Source organism: Geotrypetes seraphini, chromosome 1 (assembly GCF_902459505.1).
Source record: "Geotrypetes seraphini chromosome 1, aGeoSer1.1, whole genome shotgun sequence".
NCBI lineage: Eukaryota > Metazoa > Chordata > Amphibia > Gymnophiona > Dermophiidae > Geotrypetes > Geotrypetes seraphini.
The window spans coordinates 154,527,362-154,540,621 of NC_047084.1; the positions used below are offsets into that span (position 1 = coordinate 154,527,362).

Below are 13,260 nucleotides of genomic sequence, written 5' to 3' on the forward strand. Positions count from 1 at the left end.
ATGCTGCTTCCAGCCACACTGTGTCATCAGAGCAAAGAACGTACTTAGCGACAACAAAAAAGTAGCAAGAGGACAGAATACGGCAAAAGACTGCCAATTGCTCATAAATATAGCACTTTTGCCTGTAGTCCTTCTATACCTTTACTTCTAATTGCCAGCACAGTTTTCGAGGCACCAAGGCAAGCTTCCAGCAGTGTGCTGAAGGTGTATTTGTGCTGTTATGCCCTCTGGCTTTGCTGCCAGCCTATTCCCTCAGATCAGAGCCAGAAGGCAGACTGCTTGCGAATACCGATCACCTCGCCCAGACCTAATCCTTTGAGTTCTCTCTGGCATCTATTCCTTCTGCCAGTCTCCTCTTCTGTTCCTCTCTTTTCTTCTGAAGTTGACAACAAAGACATCCTCAGGGCCTTCCTTGATGTAAGACCACTCTTGATGTTTTTACAGTGTGGGTTTTTTAATGTGGTTTTTTTTTTTTTTTGTATCCTAAAGTTGTGTTACTTTTATGTTCAGCTAGCATAATATTTGCACGCCAGCAAAGAAAAAGAACATGTGAACATGGTCCAAAAAATTACAGGTTTTGTATAAGTTTTAAATCTTTGTATCTGTGAAAGAGGCCTCAATTAATTCTCCCTTCTTTTCCCATTCATCTTGATATTTGATTGGAACCTGAAGAGCTTCATTTTTATTTCGAGCCACATTTCTTATCTGCTTTAAATTGGTCTGACATGCCACTATTAATTTTAAAAGGTGGCTAGATGGAAGGTGGATGAATATGGAATTTCTATGAAGCACAAGAAAAACTTTTGAATGTTTCCCAATCCTCTGTGATAGTGAGTTTTAAAAGGGAAATCTCCAAAGAGCTAATTAGTAGACGAATGGAGCTCAGACTGAACAAAGCTGTGAAGATAGCAGAGAGGTAAAATGATGCGGCCAAGGCAGACAAAAATCAAAGCCCTGACAGAGAGCTGGCAGTAACCTTGGGCTTCTAACTGACAGGGACAATATAAAAAAAAAAAAAGCTTGAGTGCGGGAGAGAGTGACAGCTTCGAGTGCAGGCTCTCTAAAGAGCATAAAACCCAGCACCAGACAGAAGAGAGAAGCTTCTAAGTGGCAGAACGGTGGGAGACTGCCAGTCACCACCACCACCTCCTCGTCTTCACCACCCCCATTGCCCTTCTCCCTCTGTACTCGGCATTTCTCGTGTGAACGTGAGGCAACCGCCAGAGCACATCTGGCCCTGCGTGATTTGTGACTAGCGGCTTGTTGAAATCATTTTTAAGGAAAGAAAGAAGAATGAAAGCCGAGAGTAGGAATCAGTCCTCTTCAAAGTGAGAAGTTAACATTTGAAGAGACTATATACTGTATATATTCGTATCTACTGTACATTTCTATCCTCTCTCTATGTACAAACATTGGCCAACCTGAGTAGTCCTGGCTCTTAAAATTGGAAGCTAAGTGGGGTCAGGCCTGGCTAGTACCTGGATGGGAGACTGCCTGTGAATACCAGGTGCTGTAGGCTGAGGGGCAACATAGTGGAGCCGCGCACTGCACAGGAGAAGGCAATGACAAACAAGCTTCAAGTTTATTAAAAATTTTGATTAAACGCCTATCACAAATTCTAAACACTGTACGTAAAAAAGGGATGTAATTTAAAACCAAAACTTATACATAAGGAAGTGGGTAGAACTACAATATAATAGGAAGGTAAACATTGAAAGGGCAAAATGAGAGGAAAGGTTTATAAGATTTAGTAACATAGTAGATGACGGCAGATAAAGACCCGAATGGTCCATCCAGTCTGCCCAACCTGATTCAATTTAAATTTTTATTTTTTTTTCTCTTCAAAAAGGAATGATGTTTCAGGGGCAATAACAGATGTCAGAAAGGTGACTAGTTATGAAAATGATTATTGTTCAAAAGCATCTTTGAAAAGAAAGGATTTTAGTGCCCCTTTAAATTTATGTAAATTTTTTTCTTCCCTAAGAAAAGAGGGTAGAGAATTCTATATTGAGGGGGAAGTTACCGAAAAGATCGTAGTACGTCTTGTATTAATGTTCTTTAATGAGGGAACATATGGTAAATGCTGATTTATAGATCTGAACAGTCTCGGTTGAGCATGTGGAATGAGAAGTTTGTCAATGAAAATCGGAACATTTGATGATAGCGTTTTGAAAGTTAATAAAGCGATTTTTATAAGTTATTCTGTGAACAATGGGGAGCCAACGCGCAGCTTTTAAAAGGTGGGGGGAGGGGTAACGTGATTCTATTTTTTGGACATTGTAATGATTTTGATAGCAACATTTTGAATCAATTGAAGACGCCTGATTTCTTTTTGTAACATCCCTCTATATCAGTGGTTCCCAAACCTTTCCTGGGGGACCCCCAGCCAATCAGGTTTTCACGAAATCCCTAATGAATATGCATGAGAGAGATTTGCATACCTGTCACTTCCATTATATACAAATCTCTCTCATGCATATTCATTAGGGATATCTTGAAAACCTGACTGGCTGGGAGTCCCCCAGGACAGGTTTGGGAACCACTGCTCTATATAATCAATTGCAATAATCTATTTTTGAAATGACGAGTGAATGAATCAGTATGTTCATGGAAGGTGGTTCGAAGAAATTTGCTAAAGATCTAATCATTCGTAGTTTGAAAAAGCAGGGATTTTTTTACCACTGAACTGATCTGGTCATGAAAGTTTATTGTCAATTAGTATGCCTAATATTTTATCCGAAGTAACCAGCATAACTTGGATTCCATCTTTACATATTGGGGAAGATAATTGAAGACCATCTTTCCATGAAACATCTGCCAAGAAAGATCACAGGGTGGATTCATCACTGTGCATGTTACCATGAGTCAGTGGCCAACTTGGGGTTAATAGTCTAAAGCATGCGAGGACAAAGGCGCGCCGACAACCGAGCGTGGACAACTGAGCGCAGGACTTCATTGCGCCAAAGAAAAACCATATTTTAAAGGGCTCCGACGGGGGTGTTGGTGGGGAACCCCCCCCCACTTTACTTAATAGAGATTGCGCTGGCGTTGTGGGGGGTTTTGGGGGTTGTAACCCCCCTCATTATACTGGAAACTTAACTTTTTCCTGTTTTTTAGGGAAAAAGTTAAGTTTTCAATATAATGTGGGGGGTTACACCCCCCCACACCCCCAACATGGCAGCGTGAGGCAGCGCGATCCCTATTAAGTAGAGTGAGGGGGTTCCCCCCCACACCCCCCATCAGAGTCCTTTAAAATACGGGTTTTCTTCGGCGCGATTAAGCCCTGCGCTCAGTTGTCCGCGCTCAGTTGTCGGCGCGCCTTTGTCCTCGCGCGCTTTTGACCCGTCACCCCAACTTGGTGGCATAATCCATCCATGGATATCAGTATCGATCACACACACATTTCCCACACTTTCCCTGGATGGATCAAAACAGCATACGTATACCCCAAATTCTATACAGAGTGCTTAAAATTGTGCTCGCAAATTTGGGCACATGGCCAATTTGAACAATCACTTTAATTGATTAAGAAGCCATTTGAGTGTCATTAATTGGGTGCGGTCAATCAATTATTGGTGCTAATTGTCTACAATTTAAATTTGTGTGCACATCTTCCTAGTTGGCATTCTATAAAGATGCATGCATAAATGTTTAAGCGAGGATCCGAAAAGGGACAGGGGCATGGGTATTCCTAGAATTGGTGTGCACTGTCATAGAATGTGGCAGATCCGCCCCTAATTTAGGCATAAGGGCATAAGAAAAACCGTACTGGGCCAGACCAATGGTCCATCCAGTGGCCAATCCAGGTCACAAGTAGCTGGCAGAAACCCGAATAGTAGCAACATTTCATGCAGAACCTCAAAGAATAGCAAGATTCCGGAATCCTAAAGAGCAGCAACATTCCATACTACCAATCCCAGGGCAAGCAGTGGCATCCCCCATGTCTGTCTCAATAGCAGACTATGGACTTTTCCTCCAGGAACTTGTCCAAAGATCTACTCCAGGTTTCATCTGGTATAAATCCTCACACCCAGAATTGGTTGTGGATCCCAGCACCAAGTTGCCATTCTATAAATAATGCCTAACTCAGAGCACCGTTAAAAGAATAGATCTTAACACTCATTTTTTTTTTTAGTGCTCAGATTTGGGTGCCATGAGAATACAAATGATATATACAAGGGTAGAAAGCAGAACAAGCCACACAACCTCACTGGATGCCACCAAGGCAGAGCAAAGATTCAAACAAATAAATGAAAAGTTACAATCAAGCCATAAATGAGAGTTGACAGAAGAAGATCACATATCCTTAACATCACGCCAGCCATAAAAGCAATCCCACATAACAAAGATCATATTCCGTACTATGAAACCAGCCACTGCGACCGGAAACACTAAGAATTAAAACACAAAAACAGAGAGGTAAAATCATTCCAAAGGATGTAATGTGGTACAGATGTGAGGGAAGCAAAGGACTCCTTTTAATAGGGCCTTAACGCGCGGAATACCGCGTGCTAAATTGCCACGTGCGCTAGCCGCTACTGCCTCCTTTTAAGCAGGCGGTAATAATTTTGCTAGCGCGCGTTAATTTTGCGTGTGCATTAAAACCGCTAGCGCACCTTAGTAAAAGGAGCCCAAAGTTTCATAAGGTTGGAACGACGTCTCTGAATCCAGAAAGGTGAGTTACTGATAGTAGAATTCCGGTAGGGGGTAGAATCACTAGCACATATGAGGCTGATATTCAAAAGCATGTATGCAGCTAGTGGCAGTGCTGACCAGCAAAAATACTCTAAACCAGGGGTCTCAAAGTCCCCCCTTGAGGGCCGCAATCCAGTCGGGTTTTCAGGATTTCCCCAATGACTATGCATGAGATCTATGTGCATGCACTGCTTTCAATGCATAGTCATTGGGGAAATCCTGAAAACCCGACTGGATTGCGGCCCTCAAGGAGGGACTTTGAGACCCCTGCTCTAAACAGATGCAGTATCCTATGGATAAATATTGCCGTTTCATCCTAGAATGGTCAAATTTATCCAGCTGGAAACAGGGCATGATTTAGGGGTAGAAGTAGGATGGCAAAAAATGATATGGTCTGCCACAAATCTCAGCTGCTGAACATATAATTTATCTATCAGATTGCTGATAGGTAAATAGCAGATGTAATATTAACTATATAACCTGGCCTTTTAAAATTATACATGGCTAGTGATGAGTAAAAATACATAGAACTTCAAGTGGTGGCCAGACCTCTGAGAATATATAGGAGATAGACCAAAATTGAGGGAGAGTCTGTGGCGCAGTGGTTAGAGCTACAGCCTCAGTACCCTGAGGTTGCGGGTTCAAATCCCATGTTGCTCCTTGTGACCCTCGGCAAGTCACTTAATCCCTCATTGCTTCAGAGTGTGAGCCCACCAGGACAGACAGGGAAAAATGCTTGAGTACCCAATTGTAAATACTATAAACATACTTACATACATATACTATATATCTACTTATTAACCATGCCCTATTCTTAATATAGGTGTTAGGAAATAACAAGGCAAACGGCTCACTAAGGAATACAGCATGGAACAGTAGAAAAAGGTAGTCAATCTGGAGATAAATTCACATTTATTCAGAGTGTTTGCAACAAGAGTACCTGATGTGTTTCACCAAACAAGGCTGCTTCAGGAGTGAGTAACTATGACAATAAAACACAATGCAATTGTCAATTTAATAACAATATAAAAATTTAAGAAACAAATCCAAACATATTAAACTGCAAAGAAAGATGGCTTACCTTGCTGAAGTCATAAACAGCTTCTACCAGCAATAAAAACCAGCTGGTGTGAAAGCACAGCTCACTCCAATATCAAGAGTCTATCAAAAAATGCTCATTAATTAGGGGATCCACCATTAAGAACGTAAGAATAGCCTTACTGGGTCAGACCAATAGTCCATCAAGCCCAGTAACCCGTTGTCACGGTGGCCAAGCCAGGTCCCTAGTACCTGGCCAAAACCCAAGGAGTAGCAACATTCCATGCTACCGATCTAGGGCAAGCAGAGGCTTCCCCCATGTCTTTCTCAATAACAAACTATGGACTTTACTCCAGGAATTTGGCCAAACCTTTCTTAAAACCAGCTATACTATTTGCTCTTACCACATCCTCTGGCAATGCGTTCCAGAGCTTAACTATTCTCTGAGTGAAAAAAATTTCCTCCTATTGGTTTTAAAAGTATTTCCCTGTAACTTCATTGTCGCCCTTTGTAATTTTTGAAGGAGTGTATCTCCTCACCTACAAGTAGGAAAGAACATCAGATCACAATCGTTTTGAGATTTCTGTGTGGGTTCTCTGAGGAAGCCTGGTCTGGTGAAACGCGTCAGAACCTGGAACAATTAGACACCCAAGATGAGTACATTAAGCACCTTTTAGTTGGAATAGTTATCAATATAGTACAATACGTAAAGTGTGATGATTGAACAAGTGAAGATTTTCTCTAGGGGTAAAACCCCAGCGTGATCTTTTTACTACCATTCCATTGGTTCTGAGCACTTTTTTGTACTTAGTTTGAATATTCACGTTTTCACATAGAAAGTGTGGCATTTTTTGTATTTGTATTAGCTAATGTTTGCCCACATGTTTATTACCTATTTTCTAATTTGGGTCTTATCAATTACACCAGAAAACACCTCTTTCTAAAAGCTACTGACTTTGGGATTGTTAGAACGGCTATAATTATGCAGTTAGCAAACTGATGAGTGCATGAGCAGTTAAGTGCTGCCGAAAATGAGTGGTTAGGCCCGAACAAGTGATTTAACTCTCCAGGAGTCACTTCTGGATAGATAAATAGAGCAATCAAATTCTTTTGCTGTTCACATAAATCTAATTTTGTGTCACCATTTCTTTTCCAACACTGCTGGGCTTCCTGTCTAGTACCGATTTGAATTAAAGATTCTCATTCTAGCTCATAAAACAAAATACTTGGTGTTCCACTTTACTTTTCCTCCCTCTGGAATGTGGTAAGAGCGGATAGCGTAGCTGGTTTTAAGAAAGGTTTGGACAACATCCTGGAGGAAAAGTCCATAGTCTGAGAAAGACATGGGGGAAGCCACTGCTTGCCCTGTATTGGTACAAAAAAAAACTCCAGGAACTGCCACACAACCTATAAAAGAATCCTGACCTGTTGTTGACTCCTGTACTAAGATCTTCTTCTGATCAACAAGTATGTGTCATTTCATTCTCCAGTCAGGCTCACCAGGCCGCTGACATTGTCAGGAAACATTGGCACATTTTGGACCACCATACGGTGTTTAAAGAGTCTCCATGTATAGCTTTTTCTCGTCCTAAGAACTTAAGGAATTTGTTATCTACTAAGCCTTGTGGCTTCACTGCAGGTAGTCTCATGCCTTGTGGCCATTGTGACATGTGTGTAATTTGACCTTATCCATTTCCTGCTGGCAGCATCCTCGAACTCTCCGCAATTACAAGCTAAGCGGACATACGTGTGAGTCTCAATGGATAATATATGTTATCATATGCCCTTGCGACCTAATTTATGTGGGTCGCACCAGTAGGAGAATTAGGGTAAGATTGTCCGAACATAAAAGCAGGATTCGTACTGCCACCAGATCTGCTCCCCTGGTGCCTCATTGTTTGGAATTGGGACACCAGTTTACTGATCTATCATGGTTTGTTCTGGAACAATTGCCCAGTGACTTTAGGGGCGACAAGGTGGCTTACCTGAACCTTAGAGAACAGTTCTGGATTTTTCAGCTTCAAGCAGTTCATCCGAATGGACTTAATGACAGCGTTGAATGGCATACTATTGTATAATGTGCTTTTGTCTTCTTATGCTCTTCCCCTCCCCCTCCCTTTTTTCTGATTGGTGGACCCTTGTAATACGTTGCCTGCTGTCTGCTCTTTAGCGCGTTTGCGCTTCACTCCGTTAGCTCTGCCTTCCCTCCAGCTGGCTCGGGCTTATGCTAGTGATTTTTTGTGACTATGGGTTCCTGAGGAAGGGATTGTGTTCCCAAAACCAGGCTGATTGGACCTGGTATCCTGTTGCGTTTCATCTATCTTTTTTCCGCCCCCTGGATGAATTTTACTACCTACAGCTAAGTCCATTGCCTTTTTCATTGTTTTTGCTACTGGGAGTTGGCTGGGGGGGGGGGGGGTTCACAGAGTGGTCGCTTATTGACTACACCTGTTATTCACTTTTTGGTTTGTGATTTTTTTCACTTTTGATTTATTGTACACATTACGCACACATTAGGTGCCCGATGATGGTGTGCGGGTGGAGGTATATTACCTTTACCCGAAATTGAGAAGCGCTGGAGTATTGGCTCCTTTCGCTGCCCCCTCACACTGAGGGCACCTTAATACTTTATTATTTGAATTTCACGCCTTGTTTGCGTGGTGTTTACTCAGGTATTTTGTCTTGAGCGACCACTCTCTGAACCATTTGACTATTCTGCCTTTTTGTGCCCTGTATTGGTAGCATGGAATATTGCTACACCTTGGGTTTTGGCCAGGTACTAGTGACCTCGATTGGCCACCGTGAGAATGGGCTACTGGGCTTAATAGACCATTGGTCTGGCCCAGTAAGGCTATTCTTATGTTCTCCTTACTTCTTATAAGTTTCCCCCTCACCTGTGTTCTTCCACTGAATTTCTTCTTGCACTTCCTTGATCTTGGTTGGATTTTCACCTGTTTATGGGCTCTCTCTTCATGGAGTTTGCTATTATGGGATTTGAAAGATGATCCTTTATTCTGTAAACTTAAAGCAGCTCTCAAGGCACATTTGTTCATTCATGCTTTTCCAGTTTAATCACTGGCAGCGATAGGCCGGTTCATAGACAAAACTGCCGAAGGCAAAGGCGCGCGCCGACAACTGAGCGCAAGATGGAAGTGCGCGCCGAAAAAAAAGAATGTTTTTAGGGGCTCCGATGGGGGGTTTTGTTGGGGAACCCCCCCACTTTACTTAATACAGATTGTGGCGGCGTTGTGGGGGGTTTGGGGGATTGTAACCCCCCTCATTATACTGGAAACTTAACTGTTTCCCTGTTTTTAGGGAAAAAGTGAAGTTTTCAGTAAAATGTGGGGAGTTACAACCCCCCAAACCTCCCACAATGCCCCCACAACGCGGCGCGATCTGTATAAAGTAAAGTGGGGGGGTTCCCCCCCACACCCCCTGTCGGAGCCCTTTAAAACAAGTCATTTTCTTCGGTGCGCAGCTCTGCGTTGCACTCAGTTGTCTGCACGCGCCTTTGTCCCGCCGCGCTTTTGACCTGACACCGACAGGCCACATCAGTCTAGATTTTACACATCAGGTTTTCTCTTCATTTTCTAACTTAACCCCCTCTTTTACAAAGCCATATAGCAAAAGCCCTGAAGCCCTTAAATCCCTATGGATAGTGCAGCTTTATGAAAAGGAGGAGGGGGTATGTAAGAATTACCTTTTGGTTGGGTACTTTTCAGACCTGTTGGAATATAGCATTCCTTTCTATTTATCTGTGATATTGGATTTGTATAATGTAAGGTTTAGCCCCCCCAAATGTAAGATTTGGAGGGGTAATGTTGAAGCGGCCTTACAATCCGCCAGGTCCCGGGTTCGATACCCTCGTTGAAGATTCAATAGGAAGTAAAATTACTGACAAAGACCGCTAAGAGTGATTGCATAAAGAACACATCTATTGTGCAGAAATAAGCTTAATATTACAGAAAAGCAAGATTCATAAAGATACATCAAGCATTACAATCAATGAGAGAAAAAAGACAGTTTACCTGCCTTACAGAGTCTAAAGGAAAGAGAGAGAGAGGGGAAAGGTGATGTTCCAGGGAGAGAAGCTTTTATAGGTAGAAACTATTGTATTTCCCAGTATTTTTCAGTTTATAATTTGTAAACTGTTTGAAACAATGGTTAGTTTAATTGATAAGGAAGGTGTGATACTTGCAGGCATGGTAGATGGGATTAGTCTCTGGCTTCTTTGTCCCATTCAAGCAGCCTATCTTCTTGAAAAACAATCCAGTTTGGCTGGATGCTTAATGTTTGTGAACATAAGAAGCGCCGTCTCCAGATCAGACCCTCGGTCTATCAAGTCCGGCGATCCGCACACACGGAGGCTCCACCAGGTGTACATCTGGCATAATTTTTAGTCATATCCTTTTATGCCTCTCGTAAGGAGATGTGCATCTAGTTTGCTTCTCAAACCTAGGATGGTCGATTCCGCAATAGCCTCCTCTGGGAGAGCATTCCAGGTGTCAACCACTCTCTGCGTGAAGCAGAACTTCCTGATATTTGTCCTGAACTTGTCCCCCCTTAGCTTAATTCCGTGTCCTCTTGTCTGTCAAATTGGACAATGTAAATAAATTTTTTCTGCTCTATTTTGTCGATTCCTTTCAGTATTTTGAAGGTCTCGATCATATCCCCTCGCAGTCTCCTTTTCTCAAGGGAGAACAATCCCAGTCTCTTAAGTCGATCCTCGTATTCCAGTTTCTCCATACCTTTTACTAGCTTCGTTGTTCATCTCTGCACCCTCTCCAGCAGTTTTATATCCTTCTTTAGGTTGGGAGACCAATGTTGGACGCAGTATTCCAAGTGGGGTCTGACCATTGCTCTATAAAGCGGCATTATGACCCTCTCCGATTTACTCGCGATTCCCTTCTTTATGTGAATTCTGTGCAGGAGCCTTTAGGGTCTATCTGCATCAACATTCCAAAGTCAGATTGATATAATTTCCCATAGGCCTTTGCTGACGTTGGTTAGGCCAACCGAAAATGCTGACTGCTAGCAATGCTAGGCTGACATCTCCCATACTTTTTTTAAAAATTCTTTGAAATGAAGGCAAGCTTGCGGTACCCTTCTAAACACTTTGCTTTGCATTCTATTTGAGAAATTTATAATAAATAAATAAAAATCTTTTTAATTTTCTTTTTACTTTTTTTAAATATTATTACACTTTTAAAATTCTTACCCCTCCCTCTTGTATTCACCTTTCTCGTTTACTTTACTCTGCTTATTGTAGTTCTCCCCACTTCCCCCTATGTATAAGTCTGTAATGTTTGTGTTTGCTGTAGTTAGTAGCTCTGACCCTGTTTTTAATTGTAAATCGCTTTGTATTTATGATATTGTGATATATCAAAATTTTAATAAAACTTGAAACTTGATCCTGAAGCCCATAATCCGTACAATTAACACGAGAAAATGGTTGAGAGCACATGATATGAAAAAAGTCCAATCAGCTCCAAAGAAACAGTGACAGGCTGGACCAGGCAAACCTGTGCGATAAGTCTATCCAAAGTAGGGTTACCAGACATCTGCCCAGACATGCCCTCTTTTTTTTTTTGCCGTGCACCCCCAGAAAGACTAACAAATCGCACTTGACCATGTATTGTACATTTTGAATTCACATTTAATATATTTTTTAACAAAATGAATAACTTAAATGAAATAGATATACAGTGCTCCCCTGCAAATTTGCGGTCTGCGATTCATGGTCCCTGTCATTCGTTGTATTTTCTGGCCGCGAATGACTGGGCAGGAGAGGCCAGCCAGAGCGCCAACAAGTGAAGGAAATCACTCGCGGTATGCTCCGACCACCTCTTCCTGTACTAAAGTCGGGCCTCACCAATCAGGAGCTGCGTATTGTAATGTTTTATTTAAAGTGGTTTATATAACTAGGGAACAACAGCAAGCGTTAAGCAAAACATTAAGGAGGAGTTGATAATAAGGGCCAAGGATTGACATTATCACCCATGAAGCTTTGAAGTTACACATTCAGTCTTTAATCAAGCGTGTTTGGGAGCCGTTTAGCCCTCTTTCTTATACTGGACACTCTGAAGTTGGGTGATCAAACCGGCTATGTCATTCGAAGCCCAAATGATGACGTTACAACTGTCTTATTTTGGTCACACCGTCAGAAGAGAGAGATCACTGGAGAAGGACATCATGTTCGGGAAGATTGAAGGAACTAGGTGTAAAGGGCGACCTGCAAACACATGGATGGACACGTTGAGAACAACCATGGGGATGATGCTTGAGGAGCTTTCTGGACTAGCATAAAACTGATTTCTTTTTAGATCCGCAATTCATCAAGTTGCTAGGACTCGAACACAAGTCGGCGGCACCTGATAACAGCCAGGTGTCTGGACAGCTTTTCAAAACCTGGCACTTTGTCCGGGTTTTGAAACGCTTTGAGCTCGGGACCGCGTCTGGAGGGCATCTGTGCATGCGCAGAGGCAACGCAGTGATGTCATCACATCACACCCACGCATGCTCAGAGGCCCTCCAAACGCGGCTCCAAGCTTGAGAAGAGGTTTGGGGGCGGGACAGGGCATGACTTGGGCGGAACAAGGTGGGACTGGGTGGGCCTGGGGGCAGGGCCATAGGTCTGGATTTTACAATCTTAAAATCTGGTAACCCTAATCCAAAGGGCTTCTAGAAAAGTTGCTGGAGTACTGTTTCCCACACTGGACGCCTTCAGTGATTTCACAATATATGAGGATTTTGCAGTCTTGCTTGTCCTCGGGGAATGCTTTTTATCTAAAACATTCCATTACAAAAATTGCGAGAAATGCAAAACCTGGCTTCAAAAGTTGTAACACTTGTGTAAAAGTTGGTAACGAGTAACTTTGTTACTGAATTCTTTGCATTGGTTGCCACTAGACTGTAACGTCTTTTGAGCAAGAACTGCCTCTTCTATTTTTTGATGTACTGTACCGCGTATATCTAGTACACTGTTTCTCAACACGTGGTATGCGTACCCTCGGGGGTACACAGACAGCTTGTTGGGGGTACGCGGCCTGGCCTCCTCCGCAGCCGGGGACCCTTTCCTGCCTGCCCACCTGCCCCCTGCTGAAGCCGCTGCCAGGGATCCCTCCCTGCCTGCACCATTCCTGCACGGAGTTGCTGCTGGGGGAGGATGGAGCGAGTCTGGCTCCAATAAAGTAACAGGGTCGGCTTTGGGGATAGAGGGGTGATGCGGTGGGCAGGCAGAGAGGGATAGGAGGCAGGGATCACCAGCGGCACCTGCGGCTTCTGTGAATGGGTTGGCTTCTGGGGAGGGGGTGTGGGCGGATGGGGCAGGCAGGGACCCCCGACATGCAATTTAATTTTGGGACAAAGTTGGAAGGCAGGGAGGGAGCACAAACTTGACACAGCAGGGAGGGAATAGAAAGGGAGAATTGATGGGCATGAGTGTGTGAGTGAGAGATGATGCACATGGGGAAAGGAAGAAAGGAAAATTGGGCAGAGAGAGAGAGGAGTGAGGTAGAGATGCATGGG

At 43.1% G+C, this 13,260-nt stretch overlaps 1 protein-coding gene across 5 annotated transcripts in view; it reads right to left on the reverse strand.

Moving 5' to 3' along the window:
* The window catches only part of TTC29 (tetratricopeptide repeat domain 29), a 479,583-nt gene that overhangs the window by 361,256 nt on the left and 105,067 nt on the right, over positions 1-13,260 (reverse strand). Inside the window, exon 2 of one of the 5 annotated variants that reach the window (XM_033940219.1) lies at positions 5,636-5,677. The exons of 3 other annotated variants lie outside the window; for them this stretch is intronic. In XM_033940219.1, the coding sequence (XP_033796110.1) occupies positions 5,636-5,677 (42 nt within the window). Of the gene's footprint in view, positions 1-5,635; positions 5,678-8,627; positions 8,716-13,260 lie in introns of all 5 variants that reach the window. One more of the 5 variants, XM_033940261.1, reaches the window with a different exon arrangement.